The sequence below is a fragment of the Macaca fascicularis genome, chromosome 14, assembly GCF_037993035.2.
Source record: "Macaca fascicularis isolate 582-1 chromosome 14, T2T-MFA8v1.1".
Classification (NCBI taxonomy): Eukaryota; Metazoa; Chordata; class Mammalia; order Primates; family Cercopithecidae; genus Macaca; species Macaca fascicularis.
In genome coordinates this window covers 111,087,801-111,109,471 of record NC_088388.1, presented here as the reverse complement: position 1 = coordinate 111,109,471, position 21,671 = coordinate 111,087,801, and the positions used below count along the sequence as shown (strand labels likewise).

General features: G+C 39.2%; 2 protein-coding genes and 1 pseudogene across 11 annotated transcripts in view; all 3 read right to left on the bottom strand.

Moving 5' to 3' along the window:
* Positions 1–11,961, bottom strand: part of BCO2 (beta-carotene oxygenase 2) — a 50,878-nt gene extending 38,917 nt beyond the window's left edge. For 5 of the 9 annotated variants that reach the window (XR_012423700.1, XM_045371026.3, XM_065528970.2 and 2 more), the window contains exons 1-2: positions 11,765–11,961; positions 7,665–7,869 (exon numbers count right to left, since the gene is read on the bottom strand). Coding sequence is in view for 5 of the 9 variants with exons in the window: in XM_045371026.3 (XP_045226961.2) it covers positions 7,665–7,869; positions 11,765–11,858 (299 nt within the window). In the remaining 4 variants the exon portion in view is untranslated. Of the gene's footprint in view, positions 1–7,664; positions 7,870–10,994; positions 11,094–11,764 lie in introns of those variants that run through there. The other 4 variants (XM_074015193.1, XM_065528973.1, XM_074015194.1 and 1 more) reach the window with 2 other exon arrangements.
* Positions 5,113–6,527, bottom strand: LOC135967118 (BTB/POZ domain-containing protein KCTD9 pseudogene; annotated as a pseudogene).
* Positions 11,962–14,822: 2,861 nt separating the features above from the next.
* Positions 14,823–20,090, bottom strand: TEX12 (testis expressed 12). 2 transcript variants are annotated; one of them, XM_005579627.4, is made up of 5 exons: positions 19,996–20,090; positions 18,085–18,171; positions 16,864–16,975; positions 16,720–16,771; positions 14,823–15,612 (listed from the first exon to the last, which is right to left on the bottom strand). In XM_005579627.4, exons 2-5 carry the CDS (start codon positions 18,145–18,147, stop codon positions 15,468–15,470), a joined length of 372 nt encoding a protein of 123 aa, XP_005579684.1. In that variant the 5' UTR covers positions 18,148–18,171; positions 19,996–20,090; the 3' UTR covers positions 14,823–15,467. The 2 variants fall into 2 exon arrangements, with proteins under 2 accessions (XP_005579684.1, XP_073871293.1); XM_074015192.1 differs by having other exon boundaries at positions 15,496–16,771; positions 20,012–20,090.
* Positions 20,091–21,671: the final 1,581 nt, after the last annotated feature.

The window sequence follows — 21,671 nt, the reverse complement described above, 5'->3', positions numbered from 1 at the left end:
AGAGGAATATGCCCACAGTCTCAGGGCTGCTCAGTGACAGAACAAGGGTTTGAATTCAGTGATGACACTAACTCCTGGGCTCTACAGCATCCCAAAAGGTAAGGTGAGCTCTAAGAGTTATTTGGCAGAGAAGGAAATGGGAGAGATGATGATGCATCAAGGTTTCAGAGAAGAGGAAGAGGGCTGCGTCCTCTGATCAGGAGCAAAGCAAAACTTGAATTTGCTGAGTACTAAGACAAATCCATGGGAATGAAGTATGTGTAGGCATTGTATTAAGTGTTACAAAATAATCTAGAGATGATTTAAAAGATATAGGAGGACGTATGTAGGTTAAAAGCGAATATATGCATTTTATATAAAAGACTGCAGCATACTTGGATTCTGGTGGGACGAAGTGTGGGGGTGGGAAGAGGGAAGCTGAAGGAGTTAAATGCAGCTGCCCCACAAGTCATTCCTTCCTATGAAGTAGGCCAGCTTATCTGCTGAGGGTGAAAGGGACAGGGAGAATGAAGGAGGCCTCAGGAAAGGGTCAGAGACTTGCGGCAGACCCTGTGAGAAGCTGGAAACAACACTGACTGCTAAAGATTCCTGGCAGCACCAAGCACTCAGCTAAGACTGGAAATCATCATTTCGTAATTGAATCAATCAGCAAGGTTGTGTGATTTGCTCTAGACCTGCTCAGCAGGCCTGGGCCACGAGCAGGGGAAACCAAGGATGGGCCAATCTAGGACTGAAAATAATCAGAGGAGAGGCAGTGACCACCAGGGCAAAGGAAGTGAGCGTGGTGTTCAAAGTGCTTGAAGTGACTGACGGTAAAGTCTGGGCCAGGGAGAAGAAATTAAGAGACAGTGGATAAGCCTTAAGATGGTAGAGGACAGGAAGGAAAGGAGAACTTGATGGAATGAAAAAATAAGTTTAACGGAATGTAGGACTGTGAAAACTGGGGTTTTGAGCAGAGTAGAGTTTCAGAGTTCAAGATTTCAGGGGTGGGGAAATTCTGTAGAGTAAGTTCCAAGTGTGGCCTCGGCATGTGGCCTTGTCGAAGTGGCACAGAGGGGGACAATCATTACAGTGGGGACAGTCCAGGAACTGGGAGCCTAGACTATGGATCCTGAAGTCCTGTCTAGAGAAGAGTAGAGACTAAAGGTGCTGACGCTATTTAATATTCTGCCCAGATTCATGTAACTGTATTCTTTTTACTTTTGTTTAATTTTTATTTTTTGTAGAGATGGAGTCTTGCTATGTTGCCCAGGCTAGCCTCAAACTCCTGGCCTCAAGCCATCCTCCTGCCTTGGCCTCCCAAAGCACTGGGATTATAGGTGTGATAAACCACACCCAGTCTTCACATAATTTTAAAAACTAGTATGTCTTCAATTAAATCACTGATGAAAACAATTTAATTGAAGATACGCCTTTGGCATGTCATCACTGTGTCTGCGTGCTGACATGAATATGTTAAATGGCATCTAACAGAGTGACCAGAGCTTCACATGTGAGCACAGCTATTCTTATCCACAGGTGAAGGGTTACACTGCCCTTCCCTAGGTCACTGCCTCTCCCTGTAGGTCCTGTCTTGGGAGCCAACCACTAAACTGAGTGTCTGTCTCCCTTTGACCTGAAGATATCTGTCCAAGGGGAAGGCAAGACTTTGTTCCAGCTATAAATGCCCATCACTGACTCTGAAGAAACTGATTTGAGGACAAAGTAGACACTTGTGAGGGCCAGCCATGCCATCCACTTGTCCCACAAAGATTCTTATCTTCAAAGAGGCCTGTGGGGCAAGCCTGGACCCTGAATGGTTCTGCTACTTAGTTTGAACAATATATTACAGCGTCTCCTTCTGCAGCAGGTGAAATACCATATACCCTCTGTAAGAGGCTGTTTATTCTCTGGGAGTTGGATTAGAAGTTTCTCCTCCTCCTCCCCTTTGCCCTCCTTCTCTTCTACTTCTTCTTGCCTCATAGCCTTTTTTTAAACATCCCTAGTTCTTGGTCTGTTTCCAACAACAGACCATGAGAGACAGAAGGACCATGATCAAATTCCAACCAGGCCCAGAGGAAAGGGTATGGTGATTTACCAAACAGAAACTAGAACGGTGGTTGCCAGGGGTTAGAGGAAGGGAAGAATGGGAAATTAGTGTTCAGTGGATACAGGGTTTCAGTTTTGCAAGGTAAAATGAGTTCTGTGAATGGATGGTAGCACAACCGTATGAATCTACTTAATGCCATTGAATTCTACATATAAAAATGGTTAAGATGGTAAATTGTATGTTATCTATATTTTACTACAATTTTTTTTTTTAAAAAACAGTAATTCCTGGAATTCATCTAGCCATTAAAAATAATGATCGTTCAGACTTGGTAGCAACATGAACAAAAAGGCTTATGATAGTGTGAAGTTTTATTACAGCGGGGCAAATAATACTACATATAATTGTAATTACTTAAAATAAATCTATAGAAATAGTGGGAAGACTGGCAGGAAATACATCAAAGTGCTAAAGAAGGATCTGTCAGGTGGTACATGCTTCCCCCAGCCTCCCTTTTCTATATTTTAAAAAGTTTTATATGGGTAAAACTTTTATAATAAAAAATTGTTTCTACTATTTAAAAATGTTTAAAACAAAGCAGATTCCTTCCTGGCCATAGAGGTTTTGTCACATAGCTTCATGTCCCTAGTAGACACTGAGGAAATTTATACTGAAGAGTTATTGGTTTTTCGTTTTTTTTTTAACATTTTATGTCATTTATTAATGCAGTATACATTAGATCTAAAATCTGCAGTTTCTAAGCACACCATGTTCAGATCTTTCAGATCCTTCTGCAGTTTTAGGTTATTTCTACAGAGGTACCTTTAAATGAATGAATAACACATTCTATAATTCCTGAAAATATAGTACAGAGTGAAATGACTTAAATATAATTTAGGCACATATTGATCATGAAAATAGGTTATCTCTCAATACAATACTTCTCTGTCTTGGTAAAAATAAGAAAAAGAAAATAATTCATTTCTGAAGTTGCTTTCCTTCACTTGTAAGGGTCTGATCTCCTCCCACTATGCACATGTACCCTTTACTGTTAAGGAAAGCTTTGCATATGTAGATATAGAAGAATGAGTTACATAAATACTAAAGATATGTCATTCTCCCAAAGGAGACACAGGTGGTTTTCAAGGATTCCTTGCCTCATGTTGATGAGTCTGTAGAATTCAGAACCCATTTGGACACAGATAATATCCCTTCTCTTGGGGTAGAAATAAGGACACCATGTCACTAGTAGGGAGGTACAGGCCCTTCTGCTGCTGCTGCAGAGAGATAATGACTGAAGAAAATTGGGCTAAAATTTGTTTAAAAAAAAATATATATATATATACACACACACACACATGTAAAATAATCACAGGTGCTGACTGATTGGTATTACATCTTAGAGCAGCCAAATGCCTTTATTTTTACTTTACATATATTTTTTGGTGGCTGTAATCAAATGTGTGTTTAAAATTCCTCATTCGGCTGGGCGCGGTGGCTCAAGCTACCTGTAATCCCAGCACTTTGGGAGGCCGAGACGGGCGGATCACGAGGTCAGGAGATCAAGACCATCCTGGCTAACACAGTGAAACCCCGTCTCTACTAAAAAAAAATACAAAAAACTAGCCGGGCGAGGTGGCGGGCGCCTGTAGTCCCAGCTACTCGGGAGGCTGAGGCAGGAGAATGGCGTAGACCCAGGAGGCGGAGCTTGCAGTGAGCTGAGATCCGGCCAGTGCACTCCAGCCTGGGCGACAGAGCGAGACTCCGTCTCCAAAAAAAAAAAAAAAAAAAAAAAAAAAATTCCTCATTCCTGGGCTGGGCACAGTGGCTCACACCTGTAATCTCAGCACTTTGGGAGGCCAAGGCGGGCGGATCACAAGGTCAGGAGATTGAGACCATCCTGGCTAACATGGTGAAACCCCGTCTCTACTAAAAATGCACAAAGTTAGCTGGCCATGGTGGCGGGCACCTGTAGTCCCAGCTACTCGGGAGGCTGAGGCAGGAGAATGGCATGAACCCGGGAGGCAGAGCTTGCAGTGAGCCAAGATCGCGCCACTGCACTCCAGCCTGGGCGACAGAGTGAGACTCCGTCTCAAAAAAAAAAAAAAAAAAAAATTCTCATTCCCCACTGTAGGGTTCTAACTGCAATTATATTACATTGCCTTTTAGCAGACAACTCTACCATATTCATTCATATAAGCTTTGATTGCAGTAGCTCTGGATTTAGTATTTATTTCTAAGCTGGCCCTATGTAAGCTATTTGGTATTTGAATTAAATGAATATTAATGATGCACCTTGGTTTTTCGGTTTTGAAGTATCTTCCTATGCTTGTGATGATTGTGTCAGAAAACTAGGCTATAGTGTAAATAGATAGAATTGCTTGGTCTGGTGTTGAGTGGAACTTGCCTAGAATGAAATTCTGAGAAATTCTCATTTATAAGTGTTGTAGTGATAGGTAAGTTCTTCCTCCATTCGGAGTTCCACTGTACCTTTGGAATGACAGTGATGCACAACGATGTCTTTCTTTCCACTCTGTGTCAATCAGTAAGAATTGGATATTACTTTAATTTAGCTATTGTTTTCCCCTAAAAAGTAAACCTTATGAAAATGAACCTGAAAAGAGTCTTAGGGAATCTGATCTCACCATATTCATATGTTGTGACAGGTATTTAAAGAGGGGAGGCATCACTAAAGCTATTTATGAACCTGAACAACCTTTTCCACGTTTTCATAAAGTTTTAACAATTTAAATATCAATACTGCATCTAGATATTCAATAAATATAATTGCATATGTTGTGCTTTCCATAAATTAAAATCCTCAAATGCATCTCAAACCAAGATGGTATTTCCACATCATGCCTATTTAAAAACAAATAGATGCTATTCCTGGTCATAAAGCCAGGTAAACCCCTCTACCCCATTCAAAAGGCAGAAATATCTATTTTCCTTACATCTATTAAATGAGTGCTTTTCTGTTAAAAATCAGAATATGAAAAAAAGTCAGTTTTTCCCTTATGCACTGCTGAGAACAAGCATAATCCTCTAAACATTTTTTTTTTTTTAATTTCCTTACAGTGTTATTTCTTCTAGACAACTGAGTGGGTGGAGAAAGAAAAGTGATAAGGAAAACACTTTCATCTTGTACATCTTCCTCCAGTCCCTAAAATTCTCATCTGACACTTTGTGACATGTGTAGTGGTGTCAGCATCTCTTCAAATATAGCTCCCTTCAGCTTGGACCCTCTCAGGTTGGCTTCTTGAAGATCACACCCAGACAGATCACAGTTCTCTAAATCAGTTCCTGCCAGAGTTGCTCCTCTGAGGTTACAGTTCTTCACTTTGCATTTTTTAATGTAGCCCTCTCAGGTTAATTCCTGTCATCTGACTTCCCTCCATATCCATACCTTTCAGATTAGCACCTTCTAAATTGGCTTTAAGACCGGAAGGATCCTCAAAATTACACAGTTTCAGGGATGCTCCTTTTGCATTAGAACAGAGCATCTTGATTCCCTAGAGATTTGCACAATCTAGCACTGATCCAGAGAGATCAACTCGTTCAAGATTTGCACAGCAAAGATTTGTACGTGCAAGATTACAGCGGCTTAAATTGGCCATTTTGAAGTTAATGTATCGAAGGTCCAAACGAGAAAGATCAGCACCACTGAAGTTCAAACCCTGGCATCGCAGTTCTGACTTGGTTGGAGTTGCTAGCAGAAATCAGACAAATTCCTTTCGGGATATTGGTGAATGATCCTCCAGTGGTTGAGAATTCTTTATTGCCACTCCTAGGTGTTCAATCAATGAGTCAATACCAAAAAATCTTGCTTCTTCTAACACACCCAATAAATTAATGCCATCATTTACAATGAGCTGTCCATGACGCAAGTAGTTCAAAATGGGTTCAAAGTACTCAGGACTTCGGTCAATTAAGAAAGCTCCTCTATGATCTTGCTAATTTCCCTAGACACCTTTGTCCTCAAACATGTGGGCCAGCATACCGTCAGGTTCTTTATTCACTAAAGTGCTCCGTGTAGTTGTAAAGTACCACCCTCCAACATTTAATGTCAGCCAGTCTGTGTGGAATCCTAACAATCCTTCAGGAGGCTTAGAATCTGTCTGAGGATCAATAAATGGCTCTCCTTCACAAACAAACAAAACATCATCATCCCTGATCAAAGCAATATCATCAATCAGTCTACCTTTTCCATTGTACACACTGGTGGCTTTTATGCCGAGTTTACTGCTGGCCGCAGAAAGCAAATCAGATAAAGTTCCATATACAGCAACCATCTTTCTATTCTTGGGGCTGCCGTTCAGGAACAGGGTCACCCGCCTCATTGAGCTGCCCCTGCTGGGTCCTGAGTGAGCCGCCACCCTTCCACCTGGTCCTCCTCCCACCTTTTTCTCCTCCTGCCCTTCCCCTCCCTCCACCCACTCGGATTCGCCTCCCTTCGCCACCTTCCTGCCCTTGGGGACACACCACACACACGCACTCTGCCCCAAACCCAGGGCTCGACCAGTCCTCCTTCCCACCCCGCCCCGAGGCTCCTCAGCCTGCCTGAGTTTTTCATTTATTGACATCTATTTATTGAATGCTATTTAGGTGCAGACCACTGTTACAGGTAGTGGGGATATAGGATGAACTAGAAAAAAAGATCTCTACCCTCATCAAATTACATTCCGATGGGGGAACAGAGCTTAACACTCAAATAACAAACAAAAAAATACCAGACACTGATAACACTGTGTAGATAATTAAAATAGGTAATGTAATCAATACAGTCAGCCCTCCATACCCATAGACTCCACATCTGTGGATTCAACCAAACTCTTGAGTCAAAAATATTGTGGGAAAAAAAAGCCACAAAGTTCTGCAAAGCAAAACTTGAATGTGCTGAGTACTAAGACAAATCCATGGGAATGAAGTATGTGTAGGCATTGTATTAAGTATTATAAAATAATCTAGAGATTATTTAAAAGATATGGGAGGACATGTGTAGGTTAAAAGCAAATATATGCATTTTATATAAGAGACTTCAGCATACTTGGATTCTGGTATTTAGAGGGGTCCTCTAACCAATGCCCTGTGAATACTGAGGGATGACTGTGCTGGTATTTTTATGTTGGGAGATCAGGAAAGGCTCAAAGGACATGAGATTTGAGTTGACATCCGAATGACAAGACCAGTCTTGGGAAGATTAGGGAAGATAGGTGAGAGAACTAATGCTAAAATGCTGAGCAGATACAACTGTGCCCAGTTTGAGGAACTGAAAGAGACTATTGTGTCTGGCAAGTGCTGGGTTAGGAAGAGAGTGGTATGAGGAGACATTGCCCTTCCTTCAGGAACTTGCAGGAAAACAGCTCAGTCATCACACAGACAGCTTCTGACACCTCTCTTCTTTTGGAACAAACCACAGAGGGCTTCAAATTTACAATAGTCTACAGAGCAGAAAAAGCAGGACATTTTGTTTAAAAAGTCTCCTTTTTTCTCCTCTAGGCTACAGTTTCCTTATCTGTAATCAAAGGGATGGAATGGCAATATTAACCTCACAGAGGAAGCAGATATTAATGCATATTCCATAGAACCAGCCCATGCCAAGAAATCCAAGTTGTTCTCCAAAATCAAGGCTTACTTATCCTTCCCAAACTCGAATTTCCCAGGTCCAATTCGCAGAAGAGAGCCATTGAGCCACTTAGGAAAATGTCCCCAGACTCGAGCAGAGATGCCCCGTGGAGCCTCTTCCACTGTGGTCAGTAGCGGTGCAACACATGGCAGACCCCGACACTGCCCAAAGATGGCTTTTTTCTGATGAGTATTTCCCATGTACCTTTTGAAAACTGTGCAGAGGAAACCAAAAGAACAAAAAATATTTTACCAAATCTTCTATAAACTTGCCTGTTTCCCACAGACAATAATCTTATCAACTGGCAGCTTGAGGGAAACGTGAACCTAACACCAAATTTCTTCTCTCTCCTTCCTCATTCTCAGACTATCAACGCTTTGGTTCTCCATTTTCAACCCACAACAATTCTATTTCTTGTAGTACTAATCTGCCTAAGAACTAAAGACTTCGGTTACTATTTTTATCATTTCTCATAGTTGAACAATGCCTGTCTTTTTACAAGAATAAATTTACATGCCAACCCCAGATGTGCTAAGAGCAACTGCGTTGTTATAAAAATGACCATTCAATATTATCCAATTACATTGACCGCAGTAATTTAGATACACCAGAATCTGATTCCAAAGATTTCATAGCAATTCTTGTGATTTTAATAAGATCTTAAATTTAATTCCTTTTATTTGAATGGCATATACGTGAAAATGCAAGGCATTTTCCAGTAGAAGGGTGTCAAAAATTAAATTATGCAGTGATATCCAGTCTGAAATTACCGAAAGAGCAAAAGGCACAAGAAGTAAAAATCATTACTGTATAATAAGGAACTGAAACCTTTCCCTATTATTTTAACATTACTGAGTATTCACAAGGCAGTACTGCCTAACATAGAGGGGTGGTCAAATAAATAATCAAGTGCTATAAAATAAAATTCTTTCTCTCATTAAGGTTTAAGAGTGATTCAGAAATCTAGACTAGAAAAATGAGCTAACACATAGGGACATTATTACTCTTAAGAAATGAGATTTGCATTCTTTTAGCAAGTTATTACTATCCATTTCTTTCAAATCTTTCAAAAATTCAGCTTGAAGCACATGAGACATTCTACTCCCCTATATGACATGTAACAATTGAGGCAAACCTAATTCTTTCCTGATTTTTCAAATAAAATTCTTTCACCCTGAATGTTCTTCCCAATGTCCTTATCTCTAGTTCTAAGAAAATTCCAGCAGGGCACAGTGGCTCACACCTGTAATCCCAGCACTTTGGAAGGCCAAGGCAGGTGGATCACCTGAGGTCAGGAGTTCAAGGCCAGTCTGGCCAACATAATGAGACATAATGAAAGCCCGTCTCTACTAAAAATACAAAAAAAATCAGCCGGACGTTGTGGCAGACCCCTGTAATCCCAGCTACTCAGGAGCTGAGGTAGGAGAATCGCTTGAACCTGGGAGACAGAGGTTGCAGTGAGCCGAGATCGCACCAACGCTCTCCAGCCTGGACAACAAGAGCAAAACTTTGTCTCAAAAAGAAAAAAAAAAAAAATTTCATTAATTGGTCAAGGTCTATCTCCAGTGTTATAGTACTTCCCTTAAGAGGCAGCACAGTGTAGGCTGGGCACGGTGGCTCACACCTGTAATCCCAGCACTTTGGGAGGCCGAGGCAGGTGGATCACGAGATCAGGAATTCAAGACAAGCCTGGCCAAGATGGTGAAAGCTCGTCTCTACTAAACACACACACACACACACACACACACACACACACACACACACACACACACACACACACAAAATCAGTGGCAGCTGCTTGTAATCCCAGCTACTCAGGAGGCTGAAGCAGGAGAATTGCTTGAACTCGGAGGGCAGAGGTTTCAGTGAGCCGAGATGGCGCCACTGCACTCCAGCCCAGGTGACAGAGTGAGACTCCGTCTCAAAAAAAAAAAAAAAAAAAAGAGGCAGCACAGTGTAATATTTAAGGGTGTGAGCTGGAGCTCTACCTGGCTCCAGCTGGTTGGTTTCAAATGTGCCCCCTCCCAAATGAGAAGCCTTGAGAAAGACACTTATCACCTCTCTGTGGTCTGTTTCCTCTTTTCTAAGATGGGGATAATGATAATTCATATTACTTCTAAGGCTATAAGTAATAAATGAGTTAGTTTATGTAAAGCTTTTAGAACAGAATACTCAAAAAATGCTATTATTATATTTACATAGCTTTTAATGATAGTCCAATAAGGTGTAATATCTTCTTTATTTTATTCATTTGACAAAGTACTTGGTACCGCTGAGGGATAAAAAGCATTAGAACCCTGAAATAAAAGAACTGACTGCCTAGTAAACAGATCACTGACACTGTAAGTGTTTTATTTCCGCATTGTTTCTCAGAGTCTGGTACAGGACTACTTGCAACAGAAATACCTGGTGTTACTGCTAAAATGCAGTTTCCTGGACTCCATTCTGGTCCTAATAAATCAGAATCGCTTGGGAAGGGCAAGCAGGTGTTCTTAGGCATACTAAAATTTGGGAAGTACAGTATAAGAAGTACAAAGAGGATGCTTTGAAAAGATAGAGAAGGAAAAACTCTCAGTTATTCATCTTACTCTATTTTTATTAACATTATGCATATTTATCTTATTCTCAGATTAAAATAAATTCCCTAAGGTCAGGTATGTAATTTACTCATCTTACTTTTTTAAGTAAATTGAATGGCCTAATTGGGCATTTGTCTAAGTAGAGATACACGAATTTAAGCATTTCACATTGTAGAAAATATTTACATGTCTATATGTTGTATACTCCATAGCATGCTGTTGGTAATCTGCTACATGATCTTCAAAGTTTCAATAGAATTTGATGTTAACAACTTTCTTAAACTCCTTTCTATTTGTAGCTCCTGAGACATTGTCCTATTCTAACTTTCCTGCTGCCCTATAACTACTCTCTGCATTCTACTAGTTTTATTACTTATTAGCTGACAACCTTGAGCAAGTTACTTAATGTCTCTGAGCCTCAGGTTTTTCAATGATAAAATGGAAATAAAAGGAGATTAATACTTCCTGTTTATGTCTGTCATCATAATCAAATATAAAGATACTGGATGCTTTCCAAATGTTAATTCCCTTTAGGGGCTCCTTATCTCCCTTATCACTTCATGAATGTTCCTAAGGTCCTACCTTGGATCTTTAATCTCAGCACTCTCCCTTGGCAATCTCATCTAGTCTCTTAATTTCACCAATTACTTCTGGCAGGTGACCTTCAACATGTCAAAATAGAATTTTTAATTTCCCCCCTTCCAAATCAATTTTCTTCATCTAGGATATTTCCCAACTCCTTCAGATGACATTCACTCACCTAACTCATCCTTCAAGATCCAGTTTCCATGTCATTTGCTTTATAAACACAGCATTCGCCTTACCTACAGCAAGAACTGATTCTCCTTAGTCTGAACTCACAGCATCTGTTTATAGCTCTGTTTATGGACCTTATCTTATCTGTCTTGTATGATAAATGATACTACCAGTACTCCTTGAGTACAGGGTCTGGTGTTTGTCTCCCTTCTCCTTCCAGTACGTAATACATTCCCTTGCATACTGCAAACATTAAATTACTACATTAAGTAATTTTAAAATTTATAGTGCATATTAGTATGATTTCTGAAAGTTCTAGATCAGCCAATTTCTATAAATAAAATCATGTAACAATGGTAGCCATAATAGAAGGCTATAAAGCAATAAATGAGTTTTAAGGCAGTCCCCGCAAAATGCAAATAGAGAAACCAAACAATTACATTAGAACGTGTGGCAGCGATTTTTCAATTTAGAAAAGCCTAAATATTGAATATTCTTCTTATTGCAAATCCCAAAGAATCCCAAGCCCCTGACTCCTGCCCTAAATATTGCATAAAATATGCAAATGTGAAGGCTGTTTCCCTGACCATGAGGAAACAATCCTAACTCAGCCTTCTTTAACTTCCGGGACTCTGCGGATTGCTGTCTAATCTGAGGCACACAGGACGGAAAGCTTCAGAAGCTCCCAACAGTCTTCAGGAAAGTGGCACAGAATTCTAAGTGCAGACTGGCAAGAAGAGGAGGATGAGGAAGAGAAAGGGGCAAACCCCCTACCTGGGAGCGGGTGCACCATCACAGGAAGGAAATCCACTGCAGTGGCAGAAAGACTCCTGATAAAATGGAGAAAGACTCGAAAAAACATTTTCATATTGAGCAGATCCCGTGATTTCCAAATCCTCTCACACTGGCAGCTTTGAGTACTACTAAACAATGAACACGCACAGAACTGCCTGGACTGTCCCTCCCTTACTGACAGGTCGAAGTGAGGAGGAGGCTTAAGGGGCAGGGCTTATTTCCATGACAACTGTCCAAACAACCTATCTTTAATAAGCAGCTGTTTGAAATATTAAAATTAGACCACCAGTAGTGGTCTCCCCCTCCCTAAACTTTTCTTTTTCAAACCTGTTCACACACTATACTTAAGTCCGTTTATCTTGATGCACAGCATCAATTTTATTATGCCACTCCTCTTCTGGATAAAGTCCAAATTTAGACTGCCACTAGAGGACTCTACAATCTGGCAACAATTTACCTTTCATTCTTTTTATCTGCCTTTAAATCACTTCATCCTTCCTTTTCTTTTCTATTCATTAATTTTACAGAACATTTTCTGACAATCTAGCATGAGTGAAAGTATGCCCTCAAAATGTATATGACGTTATTAATTTAACATTTTTAGCACCAATGTATCAAATACTGTGCTACAAAGAAAGAATACCAAGAAACAAGATTGTCCCTGCTCTCCAGGAGTTTAGACCATACACTATTCCCCTTCATGAATTTTCATCCTAGCAAAGTGACTAACATACCATGATACGTTTGTTCTTCTGTGCCACTGAAGAAACTTTTCTCCTGCCTGAAATATCCCCTTTCCTTTTCAAAAATCCAGTAACTTCTAGTAACTTCCACAGCACTGCCACAGAGTTGCTTTTAACATTAACATATCATGTTTTCCTGGCAAAATTGTAAGTATATTTCAAGAAAGAAGTGGTTAAATTTGTCAGAAGGGAGTGTCTTAATACATCTAGCAGAGTACAAAGATGGTTTGGTATATATTTTGATTAGTAATCAATGAAAAATAACTTACAAATTTGTAAGACTTTATTGAAATAGTAAAGAGTAACATCAGAAGTGTAAATTAAAGGGCAGTGGTATTCCTACAATAGCATTTCTCCAGTTGTGAGATTTTTTTTTTTTTTTTTTTTCTGAGACAGAGTCTCACTCTGTCACCCAGGCTGGAGTACAGTGGCACAATCTCGGTTCACTGCAACCTCCACCTCCCGGGTTCAAGTGATTCTCCTATCTCAGCCTCCTGAGTAGCTGGGACTACAGGTGTATGCCATGATACCTGGCTACTTTTTTTCATTTTTAGTAGAGACAGGGTTTTGCCATGTTGCCCAGGCTGGTCTCAAACTCTTGACCTCAAGTTATCTGCCTGCCCCAGCCTCTCAAACTGCTGGGATTACAGGTGTGAGCCACCATGCCCGGCCAAGATAATGACTCTTGTCTATATGGATGGTACCAAAACCATCCAAATTTGATTTTAACAATAAGCCTTCATGATTAGGCTTTCAGGCACCTTTATACTAGAAGGTATAACAATTCTGAACAGTAAACACATTGTGGCTTAAAATCAGTTCTCCAGTCTTAATCATATCAAATGAAATGATCAAATCCATTTTCTGAACCTTCAAAAGGAAGAACTAGATGTTGAACAATAGTGATACCATCAGGATATAACAAGTATATTATGAAATCTAGTCTGAAACAATCTGTTGGCCTTATTTTTCATATTAGTAATAAATGCTTAGAAAAAGAACATTTCTTAATGATGGTAGGTCAAAATCCAGACGACATGTCGTATTAACTCACAAACCTTCTGGTTGTATTTAGTTTTAAAAAAATTTCCTTTTGGCCGGGCGCAGTGGCTCATGCCTGTAATCTCAGCATTTCAGGAGGCTGAGGCGGGTGGGTCACCTGAGGTCAGGAGTTCAAGACCAGCCTGGCCAACACGGCAAAACCCCATCTCTACTAAAAATACAAAAATTAGCCAGGTGTGGTGGCAGGTGCCTGTAATCCCAGCTACTCAAGAGGCTGAGGCAGGACAATCGCTTGAACCTGAGAGGCAGAGGTTGTAGTGAGCCGAGATCATGCCACTGCACTTCAGCCTAGGCAACAGAGCAAGATTCTGTCTCAAAAAAAAGAAAGAAAGAAAGAAAAAGAAAAAAGAAAGAAAGAAAAAACTGAAAAAGTTTCCTTTCTTTCCTTCTTTTTTTAGAGACAGAGTCTCACTCTGTCACCCAGGTTAGAGTGCAGTGATGCAATCATAGCTTGCAGTAGCTTCAGACTCCTGGGCTCAAGTCATCCTCCCACTTCAGTCTCTCAAATAGCTAGGATTAGAAATGGGAGCCACTGCGCGTGACAAAAAAAAAAAAAAATCATTTCTAATAATTACTTTGTTGACCTCCAACCTATTCTGTGCCACCACCTCTATCAACCCAATAGTTTTTTCCAGTTAACCAATTTTCTTTAGCAAATATTATTTTATTTCACTTTTGTCATCTTTTCTGAGTATTCATGTCATGTGGTGTTTATGCCTTAAAATAGTAATGTAACGAAATGAGATTTTATTTTAGAGTTTAGAAGGCAGCAAGGCAAATGTGCAGTCTCCCTTAGGAATAACAATTCCCTGTAGTAGTATTTGCAATTTTCGGATTGCTTATATTGGAAAAATATACATGTAATAAACTGAACCGTCTATATGATTGAATAATGGGTGCTATTGTGTTTAAAAATCTGGTTAACACAGCTATCCCGTATAGTAATATATAATACAGAAAGTTTTCAGTAAAATCATAGTAGTACTTTACATCAAAGGGATAATTTTTTTTAGCTAGATGAGTAGTATAGATCCTCCAGTCCAAATTCAATTTCTCAATTATAATAGGATTGAAGTGACCTCCCAAGGTCATCTTGTTGTTTAAGCCCATCTATTTACTTCTGGATCACTAATCTTTATCCCATACCACACTGCTGATAATGTTTCTAAATATAATTCATTAACTGCATATGTTGATGTGGTCGATGTGTAAAAAAGTCAACTCATACAAGGTTTTGGTGAGTAATTTCTGGTTTTTATTTTACTATTTTTACCACAAGAAAATAATTTTAAGCCAAGAGCTTCTATTAGTCATACATAATAACTAACAGTGAAAATAATCAAATGGAAATAGCACACGGTTACGTCATTCTATTCTAAGAAACTGGAAAAATCACCTCTAAGGTTTTCATCTTTTATAATCTTGACCACAAAAAATTTTTTCAAAATTATCTCCAAAACTATCTGATATTTAAACAAAATATTCTAAAAGAAAAAGTATGATGTTATTAAACATTATAAATTAACTGAATCCTGTTTTAGAAGTTTAAGAAACACTAAGAAGTTTAAGGAAAAAATAAAAGAATCCACATAAGATTTAAATAATTTACACTTCTATAAAATGTACTAAATATTTGACCCTCAAAAGAAAAGTGACGTAGCTCATGTTAATGTCCAGTTTAGGACATTAACACGAACATTAATATTAACATTAAGGAATTTTAAAGTTCCCTTTTAAATCTAGAAATTCAGAGTTTCCCCTTCTCTATTCAAAATATACATTTTCTTTAACAACTTCAGAGCTTTCAAAGCATAAATGTCATTCTTTCATTATAACAATAATAGATTTAAATTATCAGCTTATTTCAAGTATATATTTTATCTGTGTAATGTGTTTGCAATCACTGTAAACCTCTGTCGCAGGAACTCTCTTTTTTGTATTAGAAAGTTTTCAATAGTATTGGCTTCTTTGAAGAGTTCATCTATCTCATCAATGTAAGATGCATCTACTGCTGCTCTCTCACTAATAGGAAAAAAAGTTGTATATTAAACTAAGTAGATATAAACAACATCATTATGTTGTTCTTCATTACATTTGTTAACTATTTCATTTAAATGGCTTTATGTGCCACAGAACTTCATTAATTTACTAATACTCTTTGGAAAAAAAATTAGTCCCACAAATATTTTTGACTACTCTAAAAGGTCTCCTGACAAAACAGGAAATGTATCTAATACATTATCAACACTAATATTCAATTATATACATTATTTTTACAGCCACATAAACCACCATCCAAGTATAATGACTGTCCAGCAGTGTAAAAAAACACACACACACTTTATAAAACATGATATCAGGCTAATAAAATATTTAAATTTGGTCTTAAAATAAATATAGGTAAAATATAAATGCAGTCATCCCTCAGTATCCATGGGATATTGGTTCCAGAATCCCCCACGGATACCAAAGGAACATCCCTCATAGATATTCAAGTCCCTTATATAAAACATCATACTATTTGCATATAACCTAAGAACATTCTGCCATATACTTTAAATTATCTCTTGATTACTTATAAGACCAATACCATGTAAATGCTATGTAAACAGTTGTTATACTGTATTGTTTGAAAAATCATGACAAGAAAAAAATGTCTGTACATGTTCAGTACAGACACAACCATCCTTTTTCTCCCCAAATATTTTCTATGTGTGGTTGACTGAATCCACAGATTCAGAATTAATGGATGTGAAAGGCTGACTTTCTATGACATAAAAGTATTTATCTTTAATATCACTCTGTTATCATTAATTTCACCAAACATTTTTCTCAAAGAGGTATTTACATAAAATTTAAAATGTAACGTCATCTAATTACAGACCAAGATATATACAATCTAGTATTAGCTTGGCAAGAGTTAAAAAAAAAAAAAGAATTTTTAGTGGAAAAGACGCTATTCTCTGAAAACAACCAACTAATCTATTTTAAGGGACTGAAGTAGAATAAAAAATTCCAACGTTTTAATTACTGGAGAGGTTTGCCAGCCACAGAGTTAAACTTCCCGTTACAGAGTTTCCAGAAGAAAACTAACATAAAGACCCCAGAGAATATACTATAAGTACTTGCCTTAAAAGCTTTGCATAGGTAGACAACATTAGATTAATTTCCTTGCTCACATCTGTTCAAGAAAAATCATATAAGTTATAAAACATAACAAACCTTCTGCATTATAAAATTGATGTTTAGAAATATAAACATTTTATACATCACCATTTAAATCTTTCTCCAAGGCTTCATCTTTATAAAACAGTCCAGAACTTTCAGAGAAAGATGAATCTGATTTTCCAAGAGAGGACAGCTGTGGACTATCAGGCACTGGAGACTAACAGGACAAAATAAAGAAAAGAGGTACAGTCAGTAAGATCTTCAGGACATACACTGAATTTATTAAGTATATGTTTATTTGTTTATTAAGAAAAAGCAAATAAACCATTTTTCAGAAAAAGGCAAACATGCTAGAAAGCATACGACTTAGTCATTTGAGTTTTTATTATTAAGGAAATTTACAGGCCCAAGAAACACCTTGATCAATATATTAAATTTTATTTTGGTTTTCAACTAGACTTTGCTTTTCATGTTTGTTTTTGTGACAAGTTCTCGCTCTGTCACCTACACCAGAGTGTAGTGACACAATCTTAGCTCCCTGTAGCCTCCTGGATTCAAGTGATCCTCCTGTCTCAGACTCCTGAGTAACTAGGACTACAGGCAGATTCCACCATGCCCAGTTAATTTTGTTTTGTTTTGTTTTGTTTTCAGAGACAAGGTATTGCAGTGTTGCCCAGGCTGATCTGAAACTCTTAGCCTCAAACGATACTCCTGCCTCAGCCTCCCAAAGCACTAGGATTATAGCCATGAGCCCATGCGCCCAGCCTTAAATTAGATTTTAAATGTGGTTTTAAACTCCTGTTGAAAAAGCGTCTGGTATCTTGAACCAGTAGATGTTTTCATAGCAATGAAGCTAAACTGTAATTTAGACAGTAGCCAAATGCTTGCGAAATTTTGCAAAATAATATAATCTTCAAGGGAGCAAATCATGTCCCAAATGCAACAGATCAATTGGTGGGGGCAGGACTGGTAAAGGATAGGATACTGTGCTCTTTAAAAAGACCGGTAACTATAGTACCTAGGTATCTTACTTATCATAGCAAAATAATTACATAAAATCCTATGTATCATAAAGGCACAGACTCACTTCTGTCTCTAGATCTCAAGCTATCAAAAAGAAATCTCCCAATAGTTTCTTGGAAGCCTACACTTAGTGAAAAACCAGCTGGAATCAACATAGTTCCTGCTATGTTGTAGGACAATCCTAGCTCTGGGCATACGAATACATTAAATTCCACTTATCTATAGAGCTTTCTTAAAGGGAAGAAATTTGAGAAGTATGTAAAACAGAATAAAAGATTAAGGCTACACAGGCATAGAGCTTACCTCCAATTCTCTTGGCCTCTTGCAATTTCTATTGTCAGGCTTTACAAGGTGATTTGCCATCATATTCCGAAGGCACCAGCTATAAAGCTTAGAACAATGCCAGATTTAGGTACAAACTCCACGCTACAAGATCTCTGGAATCCTTCCCTTTTTCCCACTCCTACTGCTGATGTTAATTTAGACTGTCATTATCTGTCACTTTCCTAAACTCAATTTCTCCCTCCTCCAAATCATTCTATCAACTGCTATTTGGGTAATCTTTCAAAACTTTGATTACTGCATTTCTTTAACTCAAAAACTTTCATTGTTCCAGAATAAATTGAAATTCCATGATATGGCCTTCAAGGTCCTGTATTATCTGGTGCCAGCCTACTAGTTCCATCATTTTCAACTACTCCTCTCTATGTACTTAGCCAAATGAGTCTTTCTGGCAATTCTGCCTTGTTTCAGGACTGGCTCAGTTAATATTCTTCTATGTTCGGCCCGGCACAGTGGCTCATGCCTGTAATCCCAGCACTTTGGGAGGCTGAGGTGGGAAAATCACCTGAGGTTGGGAGCTCGAGACCACCGTGGCCAGCATGGTGAAACCCCATGTCTACTAAAAATTCAAACATTAGCCGGGCATGGTGGCAGGCGCCTGTAATCCCAGCTACTTGGGAAGCTGAGGGGAGAGAATTGCTTGAACCCTGGGGAGGGAGGTTGCAGTGAGCCGAGATTGCGCCACTGCACTCCAGCCTGGGCAACAGAGCAAGACTCCACCTCAAAAAAAAAAACAAAAAGATTCTTCTATCTTCACAAAATCTTAATGTTGAAACAGGTCTTACAGTTCATCTAATTCAATCTCACTTTTTACAAGTGAGGAAACAGTGACAGTGATGGTGGATCAAGTGACACCAGTAAGACTGAACTAGACTAGAACCGAGATCTCACTCTTCGAGCCTGAGACTATTCCCACTGTCCAACCTTACTTTAAAGTAGCTTCAAATTTTACTTTTACTTTTCCATAAATTCGGAAGGCATTTTCCCTAGAAGTCCAAATGTTGAAATCTGGAAGGGTATAGTCTCTGTCTTTGAGATAAGGGGAGCCCTATCCACTTTCAAGTTATCAACAGACTTTGTTGTTTTTGAGAAACGATGCTGACTTGGGTAACTGTAATGCATCTGTTTGATTAGTCCTATAAAATATGCATATATAGAAGACAGAAAGAGCAACAACAAATTAGAAAGATGCTTAAGTAAATTCTGTATTGTACGTCTCCATTCCTGCCAGTACCTTTATAGTATGCAAGTTTACGTGCTGTAATAATATTAATAGTATCTAGAAAATACTACACACGCACGGCAGTGCTAACTTTGCCTTGGGAGTTGGAAAATACTTAAGCCAACAGGCGGATTTTTCTCTCCTCCCTTCCACTTCTAATCCCTTTCCCCTTCACCCCCTTCTCTTCTCTCCCAAAGTAACACTGCGCACCTACGTCAAATGAAAACTTATAATCAAGTAACTGTTTCTGCAAAAATAAGTTCGTTTTTCTGTCATAGCTCAAGGCCTCAGCAGATCCAGGCCTGGTGGACTGTTTGGTCTTCGTCGTATGCCAAACACTGGCCACTGCCCCCGGCTCTGCCATCTTAGGCTTAGTGACCTGGCTGTTACTAAGCACTGTCACCCTCTGCCTCATGCAGCTGTCTCCTTCTAGTCTTCTCCCTCTTCTCAACGCCAACCTGGCCCCTCAGTCCATTTCACCTCCATATTCCTCACTTCCCGCCGCCCCTCCCCACTTCCTCCGTACTGTTGCTTCCGCCCCACTAGAGCCCCTCAGAGGAAGCTTCCATCCTCGCGCCCTTCCTCGTGTCACACTCCGTCACATTCTCACAGGCGCCCATCCCTCCAGCCCCACCCCAAGGCCAATGTACTTCGCGGTATGGGCACCTTCCTCGTCAGCGAACGCGAGGGAGTGAGGACGCTGGGCGCGGGTTGCTCAGACTTCGCGGGTGGAGGTGGAAAGCGCGCCGCACTCCCAGCAGCCCTCGCGCGAGTCACGTGACAGCCCCCCCCGCCCCCGCCCCCTTCCCCACGGCAGCCTCCCAGAGCCTGGCTCCACGGAAGGCCAGCTTTTTTCCGGTTTTCTCCCGTTCTTTCCCCCCAACTTGGAATAGTCGTGAAACAAAAATCTCTCCCTGCCACCCTGTCTGTATTTCAATCAGGAAAAAAGTCGGAAACTGGTCAAGAAAGAACAAGGAAGACTTGCCAAAGCAAGGCCGGGTGTGCCCCAGCGGCTTAGAATCTCAGCAAGGGAACACAAAATCCACGGCCTCTTTTCGAGTAAAATTTACTTGGTTTGTTTGCAGATGCTCTGTTGGCAGGAAGGCTTTAATCATGTGTTCCCCTGGCCCACAAGCAAGGCTTTTAGATCCAGGGCCTCAGTTACTGCCCCTCTTCCTTTTTGGTGCAACCAAACTTTCAGAACCTCACCTTCTTAGAAAATTCTTCCCTGGGTCTGTCAATAAGTTTAGTCAATTTAATTGGCAGCAGCTATCAAAAACTATTGCATGACACACATGGCTCACAAAACTGTAGCTTTGCCTCATCAGGTTCTTTAATGTGGAGGCTTTGACCTGCAATTTCAAAGATATACATTCCAAGCTTATGCCTACTTAGTGGATGTGGAAGAAAAAAACAAAGCAAATTACCTCATAACACAAAGGTCAGTAACACCCGTAAGCTCCAGGTACAAAATCTTATATCTTAGAGAACTATATTTAACACTTCCATACATTACTAATGGTATTTTTTTTTTCATTTTGCTTAATTAAATGTTAGTTATCATCAAGCCTTGGAAGTATTCTGTGTGTGTATATTTATTTGCTGTTCGTGAAGAAGCCAATTGTTTTAAATAAGTTCCTAGAAAATAAGCGCTCAATGTGTTTAATCTGAGTTGCTAATATTGTGAAATATAGGCCACGTAACTAAATACTAGATTAGATAACTATGGCGAAGTAAGGAGTCTCAAACAGTGTCCCAGAACAATAGCAATCTGTGTTGAATTTTTACCCTCTGTGGTAAAATGAAGGGAAAAGGAATGAAGTTTTAGTTTTCCTTAATTTTTATCTTTATTGTTTCAGACTCTTGAGCAGTATAAACTTTTCATCAAGTCAAATATATTCACAGTAAAGGACTGTCCTTTATTCTGATACCATGTCCTTCCTAATTTTGGGGGCACAGATGAGATAAGTTTTATGAAATAAAAAGTTTTAAAATTCTTACGTTTTTAGGGTCCTTACTTGGTAAAATGTAGAGTTGTCCACCATGTTTATCTCTTCCTCCTTATTATCATGATTGCTGTTATTATTTTTAATTGTTCATTAAATCCAAGGGTCTGGGAAATACTCATGTAATTCATCTCACAGCCTTCACATTGTATGATATCCAAACAGGTGGCTGTCCATCCTATTCTTAAAATATTTCCAGGAAAAATGATTCCACCTAATGCGTAAATGCTTTCGTCAGATTAAGAGAACACCGTGGACATTTTATTTCATTTTTTAAATCTTACCTCCATTGTATAAGCTAAATGTGTAGGAATAAGTGA

Coding starts and splice junctions, on each gene's coding strand:
- TEX12 (XM_005579627.4), bottom strand. CDS start 18,147: ATGATGGCAAATCACCTTGTAAAGCCTGACAATAGAAATTGCAAGAGG. Junction 16,976..18,084: donor AGAGGCCAAGAGAATTGGAG/GTAAGCTCTATG, acceptor TTGTCCTGTTAG/TCTCCAGTGCCTGATAGTCC. Junction 15,613..16,719: donor ACCTATGCAAAGCTTTTAAG/GCAAGTACTTAT, acceptor TTTTCCTATTAG/TGAGAGAGCAGCAGTAGATG.